The sequence below is a fragment of the Rhincodon typus genome, chromosome 23, assembly GCF_021869965.1.
Source record: "Rhincodon typus isolate 14 chromosome 23, sRhiTyp1.1, whole genome shotgun sequence".
Taxonomy (NCBI): Eukaryota; Metazoa; Chordata; class Chondrichthyes; order Orectolobiformes; family Rhincodontidae; genus Rhincodon; species Rhincodon typus.
In genome coordinates this window covers 34,178,021-34,200,258 of record NC_063354.1, presented here as the reverse complement: position 1 = coordinate 34,200,258, position 22,238 = coordinate 34,178,021, and the positions used below count along the sequence as shown (strand labels likewise).

At 39.1% G+C, this 22,238-nt stretch overlaps 2 protein-coding genes across 7 annotated transcripts in view; one reads left to right on the top strand and one right to left on the bottom strand.

The window, feature by feature from the left end:
- The window catches only part of LOC109922831 (ras-related protein Rab-40B), a 66,843-nt gene extending 62,285 nt beyond the window's left edge, over window positions 1-4,558 (bottom strand). The window contains exon 1 of one of the 2 annotated variants that reach the window (XM_048610885.1): window positions 3,999-4,558. In XM_048610885.1, coding sequence (XP_048466842.1) covers window positions 3,999-4,251 — 253 coding nt within the window. In that variant the 5' untranslated portion in view covers window positions 4,252-4,558. The remainder of the gene's footprint in view (window positions 1-3,998) is intronic. The other variant, XM_048610884.1, reaches the window with a different exon arrangement.
- Window positions 4,559-4,774: 216 nt separating this feature from the next.
- The window catches only part of LOC109923269 (fructosamine 3 kinase related protein), a 30,099-nt gene continuing 12,635 nt past the window's right edge, over window positions 4,775-22,238 (top strand). Inside the window, exons 1-4 of one of the 5 annotated variants that reach the window (XM_048611050.1) lie at window positions 4,775-4,867; window positions 17,027-17,178; window positions 18,241-18,332; window positions 22,128-22,210. In XM_048611050.1, coding sequence (XP_048467007.1) covers window positions 17,036-17,178; window positions 18,241-18,332; window positions 22,128-22,210 — 318 coding nt within the window. In that variant the 5' untranslated portion in view covers window positions 4,775-4,867; window positions 17,027-17,035. Of the gene's footprint in view, window positions 4,868-4,897; window positions 5,085-5,145; window positions 5,273-6,210; window positions 6,378-17,026; window positions 17,179-18,240; window positions 18,333-22,127; window positions 22,211-22,238 lie in introns of those variants that run through there. The other 4 variants (XM_048611048.1, XM_020523309.2, XM_048611051.1 and 1 more) reach the window with 4 other exon arrangements.

Sequence of the window (22,238 nt, the reverse complement as noted above, 5' to 3'; positions counted from 1 at the left end):
TTAAAAATTGGGGTTGCCCATTCAAAACAGAGAGGAGGCAAGTTTTGTTTCTCAAAATCATACGTTTTTGGAACTTTCTTCCTGAAAAGATAATGGAAGAACACAAAATATTTTTCGGGTAAAGGCGAATATATTGTAAGCAAAAAAGGTGCAAGGTTGTCAGGGTTAGGCAGAAATGTGGAATTGTTACAATCAGATCAGCCACGATCTTCTGAAATGATGCAGCAAGCTTGAAAAACAAATAGTGTGTTCATACTCCTCGTTCATAAATGCTGCAATTGTGAGAAAAACTCTCAAAGCAAAAAAAAAAGTCTATGATAGCTGTAAACATAATGAATGGCAAGTGTCACTCACCCATTGCTGACAGCAAAATCAGGACATAGTGGGATTGAGGTCAAACGTATGCAAGTTTCAAATGTGAATTCAATACATACCAACAAATATTTAATTCCTCGCTGGTCACAGGGGAAGTGCCAGAGGACCAGAGGACAGCTAATATGGTTCCACTTCAAGAGGGGTGGTTGAGATGAACCAGGAAGTTACCGACTGGTGAGTCCCATGTCAGTGAGACGGAAGCTATTGGAGAAAATTCTGAAGGAGCGAATCAATCCCCACTTGGACAGGCATGGGTTATTTAGGGATAGTCAGCATGGCTTTGTCAGAGGGATTTCCAGGTGTCAGTGGGAACACCGTATTTCACCCATGAGGCCTGGAGAGTTTCCCTTAGGAGTTTCCTTTGTCCATTTAGGGCTTGTCTGCCATTTTGGAGCTGGGGGTAGAGCACCTGCCTGGGGAGTCTCGTGTCATACCCAGCCGATCAAGGGTGTTCAGTACCTTGATGCTGGGGATATTGGCCTGGTCAAGGACGCTGGTTTTGGTTCGTCTATCCTCCCTGCAGATTTTGCAGGATCTTTCACAGACAGCATTAGTGGTACTGTTCCAGCACATTGTCTGCTGTAGACATCCCAGTCTACGGCTCAGTAAAAAGGACAGAAAGGGTAGTGGTAGAAGACGGGGGTTGGGGAAACACTTAAGCAAATTTTCAGATGACACCAACACTGATAGAGTGGTTAATAGTGAAGATGATGATTGTTGGTTACAGGAAGCTATAGTTGGGTTGGTCAGGTGGGCAGACGGTATTTAACCCTGATAAGCACGAGGTTTTGCACTTTGGAAAAAGAAACACAACGAGGGAGTATTTAAATGAATGGCAGGTAAATTTAAATTTACCTAGATCCATTCTTCATTCGTTAAATAGTTATCTAACTTTTATAAATTAGTTTGAAGTAAGATGGTTAGAAGCTAACCAGTTTTTGAATACATAGAAATTACTCCAATTAAAGAAAACAATTTAAATAAAGAACGCAAATGTACTTATGTAGACTTAAATATACATTGCCACAGGAGTGTGAAGAGCATATTCAAGATCTCTGAAAACTATATTTTTAAAGTTCGAGGTGATGCACTTTGGAGGAATAGAAACAACGAGGGAGGATTTAAATGAATGGCAGGACACTGGGTAGCTTAGAGGAACAGAGGGATCTTGGGGTATTTTTGTTGTGGAACTATTTACATTTCCCGAGCTAGTCAGTGTTACCAAAGGAAGAACATGTATTTACGCAGTGCCTGTCAATTTGTTGGGCAGTATCAAAACAGCTCTCAGTCAATTATATATATATATTTGAAATAACAAAAAGCACTACCAAGATCCACAGAAGTACTGAGATACGTAGTTGGACAATATTTGGTGATATCAATTCATCTGTTGCTGAAACCCTCATTCATGCCTTCATTTGGCTTGATCAACAAACTCTGGGTTTGCACTCCATAAACACAAGGTCATCCAAAACTCTGTTGTTTGTATCTTAACTAGCAGGAAGTTCTATTGCCCAATCATCCCCGTGTTCCTTGAACACTGGCTCTCAGTCAAACAGCATCTTGACATTAAAATTCACATCGTTCATGCCTCCACACCTCTGTCTCTATAAGCTCTTTCAGCTCCACAACTCAGATACTACACTCCTCTAATTTCTCTCATGAATTCTCGATTTTAAATTCTGCAACATTAGTTGCCTAGACCCCAAGATCTGCAATTTCCTGCCTAAATTTTCCAACTTGCTTTCCTCCATTTAAAAAAAAATTCCTGAAAACATCTCTTTGCCCAAGCTTCCAGTCATCCGACTTATAAGTTATCCAATATCTGTGGTATACTTTGTTGCACAGTGCCTTTGTGAAACACTTTGTGACATTACATTTCCCTACAGGCACCACATAAATACAAGTCGTTGCGTTGGTCGAGGGAAAAAAAGTTGGACAGAATGAGGGGAGGAATTCTCTGCACTTTGAATAACACAGATATCTTTCAACTACATGAGGTCATAATTTAACATCTCAGATATCACGCCCCAGTGTCGGCCAGGATCATGGGCACAAATCTTTTGAAGAGACTTGGACCTAATACTTTATGACTCACAAGCAAGAATGCTGCTATTACCAAAATCAGGTTCTCACTTTGAAAAACATTAGAATTCCATTTCAATGAAATTTCACATTTTCTAATTAGATGCATAGTGCAATGAAAACAAAATGATCAAAAAATAAAGCTCCTTATAAACGGAACTAGCATTCGACAATCCTAGGCAGAAAACAACAGTCACAACACTTATAAAATCAACATCATTCACCCCTCCCAAAGTCTAAATGCTGGCCCATTACAAATAATTAATTTAATTGAATAAGCACACCTGCACTTCAATTTCACAATAATGCCATTTGCAAGTTTAGTTGCATTTCTTCTTACTTTTGGTTTTCAAAACAGAATTAACTGAAATATCTTGGAAGAGTTAAGAAAATCTGATTGAGCAAGCACATTAGATTACCAAAATCATGCATATCTAAAAATATTTTTATTGAAATAGCCAAAAAACTTTAAAGCTTTACGAAGAATGCAAATACTATACAGACATCACACAGCTATAGTGTAACAGCAATACTTTGCATCTAAATAGCTCCACTGCAAAACTGCCAAGTAGATCACTCAACACTTTCTTTGCTTGGATAACCTTTAAAATGAATTCAAAGCTCAAGACAGGAAGTCATCTGGATGCTTTATTGCACTGATTGCACATCAAAATCCACACTATAGTGTAGCATATTTTGTTGTTGATTAATAATAGGCTTGGATTACCCAAGCTGATTTCAGAACAAAGTGTTCCTTTCAAACTTGTTCATTTTTACGTTAGCTTGCCTAATTAGTTTCAGCATGAAAACACAGCAAAATGCCCAGAGCAAATGGGTTATATTCATCAATATGGGTACTGAAGTCAAGGGAGAGAATAATTGGGTAAATAATTCAACTTTACTTTCTTTGAATCAAGTCTACATCTCAAACTATTAATACACATAGATGGATTTAAGCTCAAATCCAGGAATTGAATCCATAATTCATATTTCCATGTCAACTATTCTGTGACATCCAGAGTATGAATGATGCTATTTAAATGCAAGTTTATTTTAAATAGAAAATGACAACGCACAAGCAATTAAGACTAAAGCATACTTGCCACTTCTCCATTCAAATTAGGGATAGTAGCATAGGGTTAATAGTGCCAAAATCACATTATTTGCCAGCTTCCGAGGTGGCACACTGAGACACACTAATGCTTGGGGCTGCATGGCAAAGGTGCATTGAGAAAAGATCACCATCTAAATCCTTTCAGCATTGTGCGCCAGAACAGATAACACTATAGGTAACAATAGATAGTTGGAATGTGCCGCAATTTGACATATAACGAATATTGCAAATTTTAACGAAGTGTAGCAACATACAATGTTGGAAAAGACTGATCTGGTTTACAACGTACATAATCAATTTTGACATTACAGTTATGTATTGTTCCCTTATAAATAAAGTATATTTTTGGATGAGAAAAATATAGTCTGGTTGTCAGCTCTATTTAGTGCTCATGTACTGAGGAGAGGCTGTGTTTACTACTCACCCATGTTGTAACCATAGGGCGATTCGCTAGCTCCATCCTGAAGGCTGGCCAGGATCTCTCCCTTCCCCACATCACTATCACCCACTAGTAAGAATTTCAACAGAAAGTCATAAGCCTTCACGGGGCTGCCTTTCTGGCTCATCCTCTCACGAGCTACGCTCCATGCTCGGGCGGACCGAGGACAGTTCCTTTCGTTGAACAAGTAAAAATTCATCAAACAAGTTTCAGCTCGCCCCCCTGCTGCCACCACCATTCACTTTCCAGAAGAAAATTTCCTCAAGGAGCTCGCGCTGCCAACCTTTCACCGTCTGAAACAACAACCGTCCTCTCTTCTCCTAGCCCATTTCTTTTTCACCTTCACCTATTTTTCGAACTGACACGTTTTGTTTTACACACATATACCCATTTCCCACCTCTGATCTTTCAGATACAATCCAACCCACTTTAAAACCCCCTCTGAACACGATTCCAAACCCTCTGCCGTCACCATGTACACCAACGACCTCCCTTCTGACGCTTCGACACCCCCTTTTGCCGTCTCGTGCGGCCCTTACCCCACCCAGCCCAGCTGTCATTGGTTGACTCCCCACAAAGGCGGGGCCCTCCGCTAATTTTCCCACCGTTGATTGGAACTTTTATCCGTCCATCATTATAACCCCGCCCTTCCACCCCGACTTCTCCGTTGTTTACACATCGCACCAGCTGGGGTCCTGGTCCTCCGGGGATTGTGGGACCTGTAGTTTATCCTGGCTGGCAGCTGTCGACTTTCAACCCGGCCAGGTTTTATTCTGTTGTTTCCCTGAAATTTAAAAAAAAGAACAACTGTCCGACCTCCAGAAAATTAACCCGAGGCGCATAAAATACACGAAGTAAATTTTTTTTGGATGAGCATCAGGCGGTGCATAGACAGATTCCTGTTGAAGTCCCTGCTGCGAGTTGATGAAGATGGAGAGTTTGCTAAAGCGGGAGCTGAATACAGTTAGTCTGAAACAATTGGGATATGCAGGGGGTGGGTGTATTAGCCAAGGACAGAGTTATGAGACGGATACAGGAAGAGTTTTTGTCAAAATCAATCACAAAAATCAGGTTAATGCATTTTCTTTCCAGGTTATTTGAATATTGTTTAGATGTGTTCCATGAATGGCCTGAGACAATTCATTATTGCAGGCCAATGCAAAGAGTGGTGACACTGATGCCTCTGGCCAGAATGATAGAAGGGGTAGGGTGCGGTTGGGCTTTTCACGCAGCAAAATTAGTGGAATTGCACTCTATAAGTAAGTGTATGGACAAGTGAAAACTGATTGTTATTTTTAAATTGTGGGAGTTAAATACTGCTGCACAGGTTAAATTCGCAACAGCAGATTTAAGGTTGATATACAGGGAGTGATCACATATTACATACATTTTCATTTAGAGGCATATGCAGGGAGAAAGAATTTAACGATTCAATAGAGAAAGTTTGGGTGAATGGTTTTTCTGAATAGATGTATTAAAATGTGGTAAAATTGGGGTTGCCAGCATTTTTTGGATATATTCCTTGAGATTTCATCACATTATCTCCTATCCCCAGTGATATGATCCTTTTCTTTCATCTCCATCAGAATATTTCTATAACTAATAAATGAAAGTGTTCAAATAAATTTAAAATATGACTTCTAAAAAATGCTGCTGTGATTCTTATCCCAAGATTATAGCAGGACTGTGTGGATGCTTAATTCATTGGAGAGTACAGGGCCGTTGTGCAGGGCTGGCAACCTTTAGTTCATTTACTGATTTTATTTGCAGTTATTTTATGATTTTTGAATGTGACACAAAATAAAGGAGGGAATAATGTTCTGTAGGAGACAAGTTTAAGGCTGGCGGAATCAATGTATACAAATGTACTGAAGCCATGGTGTGGAGGTGCCAGTGTTGGACTGAGGTGAACAAAGTCCAAGGTCACATGACACCAGGTTATAGTCCACCAGGTGATTCTGATGAAGGGGCTACACTCTGAAAGCTTGTGATTTCAAATAAACCTGTTGGACTATAACTTGGTGTTTGTGACTTTTGAAAATGTGCTGAAGATATACAATACATAATTTGTATGATACATTTTTATTAAGGTATGTTCTTATACATTTAGGGAAAGCACAGTAGCATCAAGGAAGAAGTAATAAAAAAAATTACTTTCTGTGAAAAGACTTTAAAAATGTGTACCTGTTCCTACAAATCAGAGCTACTGAGGCTGGTCAAATCACATCATAAAAGAGGAAGTTAGAAGAAACAATTGCAAAATTTTATGTGGTACAGGAAAAATGTGACTACAGTAGATCATAATAATGCAAAAGCCAGAACCAACTGAGCCATGATGCACCAATATGACATCTTTCTAATAAGGTGTGAGTTTTAATGTATATATTATTCCTCAAAAAGGTTGTATGCATCAGTGAAAATGTATACTGCATATTCCATTTTTGTTCTTTTATACCGGCAACAGTTATCTTAATGAAATTTGATTTGTTTATTTCAGTGTTTACATGTTCTTTTAACTGAGACTTATCGAAGATCGAAATGCGCAATTAAATAGAATTTAGAAATTTAAGTCCTTGCTTGTCTTGATGCTTCTGTGATAGTGAGTTTGGAGGGGTGTGGGACCTTGATGGACGAGCTGGTCTTTTTCTGCGTGTTGGCTTTGTATGTTTAGAAACAGAAAGTTCATTGGTTTAAATTCCTTTTAATGTACCTACATTATATATTCTTTTGTAAATCATGCTGCACATATAGTAATGTAGCATCTTATTTTTGATGCAGAAGAAACCTAAATAATCAGTATCTGTACAGTTACAATAATGGATTTTATTTGCTTCTGTGTTGTAAATTCCTGTGGATTAAAGTTAGTTTCTGTTGCTTTTCCTCTTTTTCTAAGGTTTGTGACTATTGGCAGCTACACTTTGAGTGGGTTTAAAGGCAGGTTGTTATATTTGAGAACAGAAAGATTGTGAATCAAGGTGAAGTTACTTACAGCAATGAGGAATGATTCAAAAGTGGGCAAAAATGTTACATAAGTTAAAAATTTGATATCCTTTTCTGTTTCTTTTGTGGTTTAATGTTTTTGTTTATCCTAAAATAGTTACAAGAGCACCAAGAGAGCTCCTTGATGGCTGAGTGATTTTATCCGGTAATGAGCTGAGCCAAGCAGATCCTAGAAATATATTTGATCTTTATATTGGGGAGGGAAAAATTCACCATGGTTCCCATTCCTTATTACTACACTACAAGCCCTGCTGTCATATCCCCAAGTGAGTTTTGGTTGGATTTCCCCATTATAAGCTGTCAGCCACATTATGTCTTTGGCTCCTTTGACTCAAAATAGATCTTCATAAGATATTGAACCAGTATATTCCCATTCCAAAACTTATGCTTACAGCATCACAAATACCTTTGAGGGAATTTGTTCTGACTATCTATGGCAACTGAGAAGATCCACCAAGTACTTGAAAATATTCAGAATGTGTGGTGCCCAACTAAATATCAGTATTATTTTCTGTAACTAATTCTTGAATCCAGTTAGTTAGCACATTATTCCTAAATATCAAGACCAATCATTGAACTAATATCAGTTTTCTACGAAGACTGGATGAAACAGCCACAGAGCCCACCAGTATAATGATCTGTCCCTTTCAATCAATCAACCTGCATCTAGTTTTTTTTTCCTTTCATGGAATGTTGGTATTGCTGACAAGGCTAGCATTTGTTGCTCTTCCTTTATTGTCTTTGAACTGAGTGGCATGCAAGACCATTTCAGAGGGCAGTTCAGAGTCAATTAATTTGCTGGGGTTCTAGAGTCACATGCTGAAGCCTATCCTGGATAAGGATGGTCGATTTTCTTCCCTTGAAGGGCATTGGCGAACCAGATGGGTCGTTGCAACATTTGATGATAGTTTAATGGTCAGCATTACTAAGATTAGCTTTGAACTACTGATTTATTAATTAACTTCAAATTCACTGCTGTGGTGGGATTTGAACCCATTTCCCTAGATCACTGATCTGTCCTTCTGGATTATTAGTCTAGTGGCACAACCATTATGCCACCTTCTCCCCAGGGTAGGACAGAACTTTGAAAGTATTGCTGAAAGAAGACACATTTTATCAAAGCTCTTCATCCTACAGTCATCAGAACAATTCACAAAATATGCCAAAGTAAAAGGAAACCAACATTCATACTCTGAGAGGAGAGTGCTAATTGGTTTCCAAGTAGACTTTGATTCGTGGACGTATTGCCATGGAGAATGCACTATTAATGATCAAGTCAATAAATGTGCAGCTGGAAAAGCTACGTGTGTGTTCATGTTCTGTCTGCATAAAACAGGACCCTGTGTATTAATGCATATAGTTTCAAGTACATGCAGGTGCACCATGCTGTGAGCTGACTGACAATCATAAATTGGTTGTTAGCGTAATTCTTCACTCACTCAGGACTCTGTAGCAAATGCCATCCAATTGAGAAATCATATCTGATAGCATGGTGAGCAAATGGCTGGGGCCCTTTTTAGAAAATGCTAACAAGGCTGAAATTATAACATGTGGAACTGTAGGAATGTGTACCCTGACTGGAGAAGTTAGGTTTGCAGTAGGTAGTAATAGAGATATCCTGGCCAATTTCTCAGTTAGACCAGGAAGAAAAGGGAGCTGATATGACTACTGCATTTCAAAGGTGAATGTGATCTCAGGATACAGCCCATTAAGACACACAAGGAAATTCTTAAATGCAAGTGCAGATTCAAATGTGACAAATGTATCATCTACATATCAGAACCATGATTTCACCTGATGAAGGAGCAGCGTTCCAAAAACTTGTGATTTCAAATAAACCTGGTGTCGTGTAACTTCTGACTTTATCAGAACAATGTAAGGGGTAGAAGCTCAGGTGTCATTCAATAAAATATCTGTTTCTAGTGGGATCCAGCAAAGGTATTTGCCTAGCAGGGATGCCATTAGCAGAACTCATTTGTTTGGGCATACATGGTGCCATTAAAAATAAAGTCAACTGCGCAAGTTTTGCGTTTCTAAGTTCAATGAATATTGATTCTTGCAATGGTGGTGAGTCTAGATTGCCATGATTTAGTGCCAAAGTACCAATGTCTCTGATTTCTTAGTGAATCGGTGAGTAATTTCAAATGAGTGCATGGACCCTGCATTGTTATCAATATGCAAGACCTGCGTTGCCTTTGCAAATGTGAAGGAATCCTTTACTCTGCATGTGGGAAAACTTGCTCAAAACTGTTTTTAGTGATTCACCTAACCATTTGGCCACATTTTGTTGTGCAAAACTGATTATAGGTAAGGTAGAACGTAAAGGGACTTTACTTTTGTGTGTCTTGCGCGATGCATACATATTTGGATGCAGTGATCAGAAGGGCAAACCCTCTTATACATCTCACTCAGCAGCTCGTTGTTTTAACACAAGTACAGCAAGCATTTTTTAATCTTGCTTTAGAGGAGGTTTGTTCTGAGCAAAAGGTTTAATGGACACATACTTGAAACCGTCATTTAGAATGGTGTGCATTTTGATGTTAGAGTCACCCTTGTTCATGTTGTTTTTCCCTTACTTTGGTATTTCTTGCGAATTGTCCTTATGAGTGCAAAATGAAAAGTTTAGTCTTTTTTCAGCAATATTCATGCTACACCATTATGTTCCCTGATATCTAATATCAATGCTTACAAAAATTGAACCAGTATAAGCAAAAAGTAAACCTAATTATAAAACTTAACTCTCAGGCCAAGGCTGTTTCTGCCCTTATATGTGCTAGGAAATTATTTTTTGGGCTCTGACCCCTTTTCGGGTTATGGCCATCTATTGATGGGCAGACAGCAGAAATTTCTGGAACAGGAAAGGAAGAAAATGGGTTCAAAACTAATTGTTGAAAAAAAGAGATGTAGTGCCAAAACCTTTCATCACGTACTCATCACGGTAAATGCAAGAATACCAAATTTCAAACAGTCTCATTTGTTTACACAACAGGAGAAAGAACTGGTGATTGGTTGGCAAAATTATTATGATTGGCCAAGGTGTTGTTGTCAAGAAACAGGGAACTTTCAGCTCCCCAAGATTCTGGATAATTTTAAGAACTGCACTAGGTTTGAAAATATTCCTTTTGCTTGCAGACAATAAGTCCCTGTACATGAATGTATGTCATTTCTAGCAAATGTAAATGACCCTGTTACAAGCTTGATTTTTTTTAAAAAGATATTGTTTGTGGAGCTATGAGTGCATTGAGGATTGTGCTGCAGGTGCTGCCCAACTTCAGAATCATGTCAAAGAACGCACACGCAATTTGTCTTAATGACTAGCGCTCTGACCTCCGTAATCACGAAGTGCTTTGAGAGGCTGGTCATGATCCACGTCAACTCTAGTCTCCCAGCCTGCCTCAATCCTCTATAATTTTCCCAACTGACGTAACAGGTCCACAGCTGATGCCATTTCCCTAGCCCTGCACTTATCGCTGGAACATATGGACAGCAATAATACCTACGTCAGATTCCTGCTCATCAACTACAGCTCCACTTTCAACACCATTAGCCCCTCCAGACTGATCTCAAAACTCCAAGACCTAAGTCTCGGCTCCGCCCTCTGCAACTGGAGCCTCAGCTTTCTGACGCACAGACCACTATCAGTGAAGATAGACAAATGCACATCCTCCACGATAATGCTCAACACTGGAGCCCCCCAAGCATGTGTTCTCAGCTCCCTACTATACTCTCTATACACCCATGACTGTATTGCCAAATTCCGAATGAAAGCCATCTACAAGTTTGCTGACGACACCACCGTGGTAGGGCAGATATCAAACAATGACTAGGCAGAATACTGAAAGGAGATAGAGGACTTGGTGATGTGTTGCAATGATAACAACCTCTCTCTCAACGTCAGCAAAACAAAAAAAAAAATCATTAACTTCAGAAAGAAAGGAGGAGAACATGCCTCCATCTACATCAATAGAGCTGAGGTTGAGAGGTTTGGGAGCATCAAGTTCCTCGGAGTGATGATATCCGATAACCCGTCCTGGACTTCCCACATAGATACAGCAGTCAAGAAGGCACATCAACACCTCTTCTTCCTCAGGTGGCTCCGGAAATTTGGCATGTCCATAAGGTCCCTCACCAACTTCTACAGACGCACCATTGAAAGCACAGTCCGGGTGCATAATGGCCTGGTATGGCAATTGCTCTGCCCAGGACTGTAAGAAACTACAGAAAGTTGTGTGCACAGCCCATACCATTACGGAAGCCAACCATGGACTCCATTTATACTTCTTGTTGCCACCAAAAGGCTGCCAACATCGTCAAAGACCCATCCACCCCAGTAATATTCTCTTATAACCTCTTCCATCTGGCAAAAGATACTTAAGCTTGAACACACGCACCAGCAGGTTCAAGAACAGCTTTTTCTCTGCTGGTATTAGACTGATGAATGAACTCTCTAACTTCAAATACTGCTGATCTTGCTAATATTGATTTTGCTTAGTGCACGCCCTGTGTAATGTAACCTGTATGCCTGTGTCCAAGTGTTTTTTTTACCCTTGAATCTATGTGTCCTTGCTTACTATGATCTGCCTGTACTGCTTGTAAACAAAGCTTTTTCACTGTAACTAGGTCCACATGACAATGAATCAAATCAAATCAACTATAATGTTTTGTTTTGTGTTTTGCAAGCTTGGGCTAGTTGAGCAGGATCTGTATTTTGACTATTATGAATAGCTGATGCAACATGCTGTTTGATTTCACAGCCAATTGTTGGGACATAGGGTTTGGGTACATGGCATCAATATTACAATTCATAATATTGCTCAGTTTTGTGGTAGACAGAAAGTGTTTTTGGACCGGCAACATGTTGTTAGTGGAAAATAATAATTATTCCTAATTCAAAGAATTTTGAAAAATTACAACTTGCATTCATTTCTTCTTACCCTTTCATCTTAACCTTCCATTTTCTGGATGCATTCCTTTGAGCTTCTTGATTTATATTCTTTTATTTCTTAACTTTTCAATATTTATCTCCTGTTGGAAGATAGAGAAAGTGGGGAAATAAATAGCAACCTCTTGAAAATGTCCATATTACAGAGGAGGAGGTGGTGCTGGATGTCTTAAAATGCATAAAGGTGGATAAATTCCCAGGACCCTAGAATTCTCTGGGAAGCTAGGGAAATGATTACTTGCTGAGATATTTGTATCTTCGATATCCACAGTTGAGGTGCTGGAAGACTGGAGATTGGCTAACGTGTGCTACTATTTGAGAAAGGTGGCAAGGAAAAGCCGGGGAACTATAGACTGGTGAGCCTGACATCAGTGGTGGGCGAGTTGTTGAAGGGAATCCTGAGGGACAAGGTCTACATGTATTTGGAAAGGCAAGGACTGATTAGGGATAGTCAACATGGCTCTGTGCATGGGAAATTGTGTCTCACGACCTTGATTGAGTTTTTTGAAGGAGTAACAAAAAGGTTTGATGAGGGTAGAGCGGTGGAGTTGAACTATATGGACTTCAAGACATTTGACAATGTTCCTCATGGTAGACTGGTTAACAAGGTGAGATCACACAGAATAGAGAGAGAACTAGCTATTTGGATATAGAACTGGCTCAAAGGTAGAAGACCGAGGATGGTGGTGGAGAGGTGCTTTGTGCACTTTTTGCTGTACTTATGCATTTGTACATGTGACAAATAAATAAATCCAAATCTAAATCCGTGATCAGCAGTGTGCCACAAAGTTTGGTGGTGATTCCCCTACTTTTTCGTCATTTATATAAATGATTTGGATGTGGAGAAATGGTTAGTAAGTTTGCAGATGGCACCAAAATTGTAGGTGTAGTGGACAACAAAGATGGTTACCTCCGAGTACAATGGGACCTTGATCAGATGGGTCAATGGGTCGAGATGTGGCAGATGGAGTTTAGTTTAGATAAATGTGAGGTGCTGCATTTTGGAAAGGCAAATCGGGTCAGGACTTGTACACTTAATGGTAAGGTCCTGAGGAGTGTTGCTGAATAAACAGACCTTGGAATGCAGGTTCATAGTTCCTTCAAAGTGGGGTCGCAGGTAGATAGGATAGTGAAGAAGGCATTTGGTACGCTTGCCTTATTTATCAGTGCATGTAGTATTGGAGTTGGGAGGTCATGTTGTGGCTGTACGGACATTAGTTATGCCACTATTGGAATGCTGCATGCAATTTTAATCTCTCTGCTATAGGAAGGATGTTGTGAAACTTGAAAGAGTTCAGAAAAGATTTACAAGGATGTTTCTAGGATTGGAGGATTTGAGCTTTAGGGAGAGGCTGAATAGGCTGGGGCATCAGAGGCTGAGGACGGACCCTATAGAGATTTATAAAATCGTGAGGGGCGTGGATAAGGTAAATAGCCAAGGTCTTTTTCCCAGCATAGGGGAGTCCAAAACTAGAGGGTGTAGGTTTAAGGTGAGAGGGGAAAAAATGGACCTATGGGACAACTTTTTCACACAGAGGAGGTGCTTGTATGGAATGAGCTGCCAGAGGAAGTGGTTGAGGCAGGTACAATTACAACATTTAAAAGGCATCTAGATGGATATATGAATAGGAAGGGTCTCACAGGATATGGGCCAAATGTTGGCAAATGGGACTAGATTTACAATGGATATCTGGTCGGCATGGACGAGTTGGACCAAAGAGTCTGTTTCCGTGCTGTATATCTCTATGACTCTACTCACTGTTCATGTCCCTTCTGGTTACTGTTGCAGTAGTCCAGGTTTAACTTCTGTAAAAATGGAGGAAAAATACTCATTTCTCATCTTTGCCAGTCCCTTATTGTTTCATCTGTGGTTCTACTCTTAACTATGTGAACAGATGAATTAGAAAGGTGACACAGTAATCTGGAAGCAAATGGAAAATGGATTGAAGGGATGATTTCATCTGAAATCATCTTGTGATGAAAATGAGTTTTTATTGTGGTTGTATGTTTAAAAAAATCAACTGTTCTAAATTATGGTTTTGAAACATGAAATTAATTGAATTCAGATACTCATCCTTTGATGTATAACAGTCATGTTGATGGGTGAAGTGTGAATTTATGTGAGAGACAGCTGCTCTGCATGCTTAATTGCTGGTTGAAGATGTATAAACATTCATGGCTAGAGGTGCCTGCCTTTTGAATCATGGTAATGTTTATTGAGCCAAATGTTATAATTTTTAGGGTCTTTCATAATGGTTTTTCTAGTTAATTTTTCTCAAGAGTTGTGTTAAGAGATTAGTGTGTTAAAAGATGTTCTTGGAGAAATTAGATAAGTTCAGTGTTAATTTCTTGGTGCAACTGGCTCTAGTGTGTAAATCGATTTAAGCATCAAAGCAAATTTAAGCTGATCAACTAGTTTTCCTTGCTGAAAGAAGAACCTCACTAAAAACCGAAGGAGAGATCTCAGGAACACACAGTACGCGGTGGAGTGAGAATTGAAGTTTGTTTTCACACAATACTTTATCGAGAAGTTTGAAAAATGGACAGTTAATTTTCACTTTGTCATGGGAAGTTTTTAACATATTTTAAAAATCCCTTATGTAGAGAGTAAATTATGCTCAGCATTTCTGCCTTGAGGATTAATATCATGATTGTTTTTGTCAAAATTGCAGCTAATTTTCTTTTATGATGGTTCAGAATTGTGATGATGTTTTGTGACTAGATTTAATTTTGCAATAGGAACCTACGGTAAAGTCCAAGACAGGGTATACTTAAATTGGATTAATTGTTAGATCTAGGTTGAGGAAGAACGAGTAAAACAAATATTTCTGAATTTTGGAGAGAAGGTCTGCTTAAAAACAGGAGTGTATAATGACTGAAAGGGAAGAACTTCTTTAAAACAGAAATTGCAACGATGGTGAATGTCCAAATTTGCTTCATAACTAATTGTAACTGAATCAGAGTAATTGAATTGATTTCAGAGTACAGCAAATTTTGTTTTAAATGGCACTCTTGATAAAGCAGCAAAATTTATGTACCTCAAATAACATGAAGTTTACTGTATTATTCTATCCGATTATTAGAGTTTTTTAATTTATTTACCTCAGTCTAAATGTATTTGTTGTTTGATTGAATGACCACACACAACATCAACACTTGATTCAATTTTGTGCCAATTTCTCCTCAAATACTGCAATCTACCACAATGTCCAAGTAGTCACTTGAAGTGCAAGTTATAGACTGTCTGCCAGTAAGTTTTATTTAAGGTTAAGTTGCATTATTATTTAAATGATTAATGCTGTAAATAAATTCTAACAGTGATCGTGATTTCATTAGTCTGTGGGATCTGTATTATTTAAGTCATGTGAATAACAAGGATAATCAGCAACAAGAACTAAACATAATTGGCCAGTTTTGCACTGATTCTATAGCTGATCCATCCAAGCCTAGCCATTTCTGGCACACTAGACTCATTTCTCTAGCGTCTTGTTGCTGATTGCATTCGCTAAATGACTCAAATGCAAAATACTTCTTGCTGGAAATCTGAAATAAAACCAGAAAATGCTGGAAAAACTAAGCAATCTGGCAGCATCTTTGGAGAGAAAAACAGGATGAACATTTCGAGTGCAATTTGACTCATCTTTGAAATTGAGAAAATATTGAAAAGTTTTGTGTCTTAGGTAGAAAAGGTAAAGAAATATTGAAAAACAGTAACATGAACTGAACTGGACTAGCTGCAAGAGCAGATCAGAAGCTAGGGATATTGCATCAAGTATCTCACCTCTTGACTTTCACAAAGCCTGTTCACCATCTACAAGGCGCAAGTCAGGAGTGTGATGGAATACTCCCCACTTGCCTGGATGGGTACAGCTCCAACAACACTCAAGAAGCTTGACACCATCCAGGACAAAGCAGCCTGCTTGATTGGCATCACATCCACAAGCATCCATTCCCTTCACCACTGACACTCAATAGCAGCATTGTATACCATCCACAATATTTCTGCACAACTTTACCAAAGCTCCTTAATCAGCACTCCCCAAACCCACAATCATTTCCTTTAAGAAGGTCAATGGCAACAGATACATGGGGGAACAATACCATCCGCAAGTTCCCTTCCAAGCTTCTCACCATCACGACTTGGAAATATATCGCATTCCATCAGAGTTATTGGATCAAAATCCTGGAATTTCTTCTCCAATGATATTAAGGGCATTTCCTCCCTAATAGACTGCAATGGCTTGCCATCACCTTGAATGCGATTAAGAATGACCAATAAATGTTGGCTCAGCCAGCAATGCCCACATTACATGAAGTGAACTAAAAAAATATATATGTATAACTTGCTGCCTCTGGGAGTTGTTAATTTGACTAGCTTATTTGCTTCCTTTTGAATGCAACTAAGTACCTAAGAGGGAGAGATTTTGAGAGCTGCACTGATAGGGTTGGGTGAAGTAGGGAGATGGAAGGTGAGTGTGAAAAATACACACTAGCATCAGCGTGATTCTGTGCTTTCAATTCTGAGTGATTGAATAGAACGTTAGAATAACGCAAGGAACTGATTAAAATATGTAATTCTTAGCCACATACTCGAAGTTGATCTGTAAATTTTTTGAAATGAGATACAGATTGTTGCTTGTAAAAGAGGATTATTAAAGGTGAATGCACAGAATGGCGTTGAACTAGTTGCCTCTTGTTGACGAACTGGATTCTAGCATTTGGTTAAATCTATATAAATATGTAATGGATAGAAATGGAGACAATTGTAATACAGTCAGCTGTGTCAGACATGAGCTTAGTGGTTGCGCATAGAGAAAAGAGAAATTGGGACAACTTTGAGTAGATAAATTTACAAATTTTTGATGATCTATTGCATGTTTCAGCACATGATTAACTCTACATTTAAGTGACATGCAAGGAACAAAGTTATAGGCAGGGCAAGAGTAGTAGTTGTGTAACTGGGCTCCTCAAACTTTTCTGGTTTGATAGGTGTTGGTCATGTTTAAATACTTCTGGTTCTTGGAATTGTTGATAATTTTAATGGTCTCACTAACCACATTGTTTGAAACAGGCCAAGACGATGTTTGATGGTGAAATGGCAAGTCTGGAGGCAATCTTGAAAACCAGCACAGTGAAAGTACCAAAGCCAATAAAGGTGATCAGCCTTTCGGATGGTGGAGCAGTTTTTGTAATGGAACATTTAGATATTCATGGTTTAAGCAGGTAAATTATAATCTGAAAATAAATCAATTTCATGTCATCATTCAACCAATCCAAACTAGCATCTTTCCAAGTGAAAAGCTAGTTTTTATTCTGTGCTTTGGGAGATTGCTGTGAGTCTGGAGATAAAAATTGGGATTCAACTCCATAATGGTATAATTACATGGTGTGTTTCCCGTTTGGTGTTTGTGAATGCAGAAACTCGTTAGTTGTTTTATTCTTGTACGGGATGTGAATGCCATTGCCCATCCCTAATTAAGGGTTAAGGGTCAACTGCATTGCTATGGGTCTGGAGTCATATATAGACTAAACCGAGGTAGCAACAGCAGACTTTCTTCCCTAAAGGACATATATGAACATAATGTGTTTTTACGACAATCAACAATGGTTATATGGTGTTCATTAGGCAAGCTTGATGATTGCACCAAAAGTAACTATTGAACAGTATGTTTATAAGTTGATGGCTACAATTCTCCCTTCACTTATGTTTGTTAAGTTTTGTGATTCCAGCTGATGGGAACGCTGGACAAATTGGCTCTTAGTGGAACCTGACATGATAGATCATATGTTTTATTTTTCTCATTTATTGTGGAGGGAAGTCTCTGAACATATTCACAAGGTGATAACAATATGCTTTTAACAAGAAAACATGAAATATTGGATCTGCTGTGAGAAAATCACAGCCAATTTGTGGAGCAATAACGTAAAGAGCAGTTGAGAAAGACAGGCCAGGAATTAGATGGAACACAATAATTGAGCGAAATCGGAAATGCAATGTGAAAGCAGAGATGGAATGGGTTTGGCATTTTATTTTTGGTTAACTGAAAGCAGAGTGTTTCCTGGAGTTTAGGCTGGACAGGTAAATATGACACACATTTGTAGATGTTCAAAGAGTGGCACCAGACAACAGACTCTCTTAAAAAAGATATTTTTGACTCTTTGTTTTGGAGTGCCTTTTAAGTAGTAAAATCTAGCCAATCAACAGACTGTTCATGGTTTGCTTGTTTCAACGCGTTTTGAAAATATGTTGCTACTTGCAATTCTGGTGTTGTTGTTTCCTTCTAGACATATGGCTACATTAGGAGAGCAGCTGGCAAATCTGCATCTCCACAATGCAAAGCTGAAGGATCAAGAAAAGAAAGATGCACAGACTGTTGGTAAATTATTTACCTTGCTCTAATCTGTATCAAGTATTGACCTTCAGTTTGATGAATTATGTAAGCCAGATTCTTTTATATTTTTTATTGACACCAACACAATAGAAGGGATAAATCATATCTGGTATGATTGTGGATAATTTTTATGTTCTGCAATCCCCTTTGGACGTTGTTGGGTGTTGAAATTTTAAGACCCCTGCAGCCCCAAGTCCTAAGTAGCAATGGTTTGCCGGAAGTGAAGACTCGGATTTGACTGTCCTGAGATTGGCTGTAAAATCCCTTTGAATGCTTGCTTTTGCCTCTGGGCCTCTCCTAATCCAGTGAGCTCAGAGACCCGTTTATCGACTCCATCAGAACCTTAAAAATAGAAGGGAGCAGAGTTTCCGCTGGTTTCACAGTTGTATGCCAGCGTGGTTGGCAAATGTGCATGGGAACACTGCAGAATCCCCACCTTAGCATTGAAATTTCCTGTACGCCTGGAACCCTGTAAAATCTCCATAAAATCACTGATTTCAGATTAAATCAAATAAAATAGTTATTCCGGAGGATTAGACTGTTAAATTACAGTCTAACACCTGAGTAACTATTAAACAGACCCAATGCTTACCTCACCCACCCCCAAATACACATCTCCCAGACACCGTACATCCTCCAGATCTTGACTTGATGACTCCCAGGTGACACGCCCAAGATCCATGCTCCCCCTTGCCCCCACACACATCCCAGACTCAAGTGGAATGAATTTAGTTCGGGAAACTTGGTCAGCATGGTCGAGTGAGACCAAAGGCTCTGTTTCCATGCTGTATGACTATGACTGTATGATTCGAAATTTCCAATTGTCAGGAAATCTGGCATGATTTATTTGCCTTTAGTAGCTGTCTCTATTCGAACACTCCCCCACAACTCGCTGTCTCTCACTACACACGCACGCACACGGGGTTGTACCGCGTGTGAATCAACAGACTGGGGCAATAGGAATGAAGTTTGACACGCTATGTTTTAAGGGTTGTGCGATCGTGTGCAATGGCAACCGAGGTAGGTGAGTGACGACACTAGCCTCGTTATTGAGCAGCTGTAGTGGCACAATCCAAGGTAGCGATGTAATCCAAGGTACAGTTTTACAGTAACCTCTTTTCTACCTAGTGTTTACATACATCAAAATTTTAGCACATAGTTGCATCTATTGTACACAAGCGTGTGTGACATGTGTCCTGGGGAAGCAGGAGATGGTTTAAGCACTTGCTTAAATACTGGCTGTTACTCCTGATGGGATTAGAATGTCTGTCCAGTCTGAGTTTGCATAATTAAGGGATGTTAGTCCTTTTGTTTTTTGAGTTAACAATGTCAGTAGAAATACTAGTCCTGTATGATCTAAATAAGTGAGAAATTATACGTGTACCAAAATAAAGTATAGAGGATATTAAACTGATCTCCCGCAGCAGGGTCATGTTTCTCAAATGGGGGTAGAGGCTCTACTTGATATGTATTTAAAAAGTAGAAATCCATATGTTATTACAAGATGGCAGTCCTAAATAAAAGTTAGAAATAGGTAGTACGGTGTCGCAGAAATTAGTAGTGTTTAAGGAAATTTGAAAGAGATAAAAAGGAGCAGACTTCAAGGTCATGCTGGTGGAGCAAACTGTTTGATGTCCTGCAGCCTATTCAGATCCCGAGAGATGATTACTAAGGGCTAATTAATATTATAATTTTTCCATCGTTTCGAGTGAGTTATGGAGACATGATGGAGGGAATGGCATTGTTCTGAGTAAATTACAGTGTTAACACTTACTCAGGGGTAGCCTTAGATACGGAAACAGGTCTAAACGTTGCTTGCCGCAAGGGGCCGATAAGAATTGAAAGGTATAAAGAAACAGTAATGGGTTGGCAGCCTAGGAAGGGATGTTTAATTTAGTTTATCTTATAAGAGTAAAATGTACTACAAAAATGCGGTTTTATGAATGAATGAATGGAAACGTGGTTTTATGAACAAATGAATAGAAATGTGGTATAGTAAACATGGAGCGCTTGTGAGTTAGGAAAGAGAATCATAACACAATATCTCACAGGGTTAAATGCACCATGCCCTCTTTCAGAAATTAGGTTTACTTTCATTGGTTCATCACAAAGGGAAGGATCTTTTGAGGAGGGTACAATTATTCTTGACTGTGAAATTTTGTGAATTACCATTGAACAGTGCAGATGGTACATTAAGGTATCTCTTGTTTCTGTTTGTGAAACTGGGCAAGATTACAAGGTGACACATTGCACAGCTTTACAGAAACTGGAATTGATACTCGTTTAAATGAATTCTGAAATTTATGAAAAGAATTCTGAGATATATGATTTTGTTTAATTGAATGAGCTGGAATTATTTAGTATGACATGAACAGTAGATGTGGAATGCACATGACTATACTAAATATAATTTAATGTATCTGAATTGTTCAAAAGAACACTGAGTTTTCTTTGGGCCTCCAGAAGACATTCAACAACGACCTTCACAAAAGGTTAAGTCTTAAAATAAGAGCCCATGGTATTGGAGGTGACATATTGACATGGATAGAAAATTGGCTAATGGGCAGGATATTGCGAATGATGATTAGGGATACTTATCAGTTTGGCGATCTGTGACCGATGGGGTTCCACAGGCATCACTGTTGGGACCGCACCTATTTACTATATATTAATGACTTGGAGGAAGGAAGTGAATGTACTGTAGCCATGTTTACAGATGACGCAAAAATAGGTGGAAAGGTAGGTTGCAAATGGAATGCAAACAGCTTACAGAGAGATACTGACAGGTTAAGTAAATTGGCAAAAAGTTGACAAATGCGGTATAATGTGGGAAAATGTGAAGTTGTTCATTTTGGAAGGGAGAACAAAAGAGCAGGGTATTACTTCAATTTAGAAAAACTGCAGATAGCTGCAACACAAAGGGACTTTGAGTACTTGTGCACAAAACACAGAAATCTAACAAACAGGTGCAACCTGAGATCAGAAAGGCTGATGGAATATTGGCCCTTATTTCAAGGGGGTTGGAGTATAAGAGTAGTTAAAGACTTACTGCAACTGTACAAGGTGCTGGTGAGACCACAGCTGGAGCAGTGTGAGCTGAATTGATCTCCTTAATTAAGGAAAGATATTGTATCATTGGAAGCATTTCAGAAAAGGTTCATTAGGATGATCTCGGGTATAGTGGGATTTTTTTCTGATTAAAGCTTACACTGGTTGTGACTCTACTCACTGGGGTTTAGAAGAATGAGAGGTGATTTCATTGAAACATAATGGATTCTTAAGGGGCTTGACAGAGTAAGTGCTGAGAGGATGTTCCCCGTCATGGAATGGTCCAGGACCTGAGGGCATAGTCTCAGAATAAAGGGGTACTAATTTAAGACTGAAATGAGGAGGAACTTATTCCTTCAGAGGGTTGTGAGGCTTTGGAACTTCTTGCCACAGAAAGCTGTTGGGGCAGAATTCTTGTGGAAATTAAGGCTGAGAAAGGTATATTCTTGATCAGTAGGGGAATCGAGGGTAATGGGGATAGGGCAGAAAAGTGGATGTGAGGCGTTTTGGATCAGCCATAGTCCTATTGAAGGGTGGAGCTGGCTCGAGGGGCTGAATGGCCTACTCCTGTCCCTAATTGTTATGATCTTATATTTAGTTCATAATTGGCTGTTGGTAGATGATACACAATTCTGTTTGGAAAATAGTATTAAAAATTCAATTAATGTAGTTGTACTTTATAAAATCATACAAAGATGCTGGCCTAAACATGTTTTTCTCTGTCTGAGATAGGCAAAGGGCCAGGACAGTCCGAAATCCAGTATGTGAACAGATTTGGGTTTCATACCACTACCTGCTGTGGTTATCTCCCACAGGTAGGCTAATTTTTGTTTTCCTTGCACA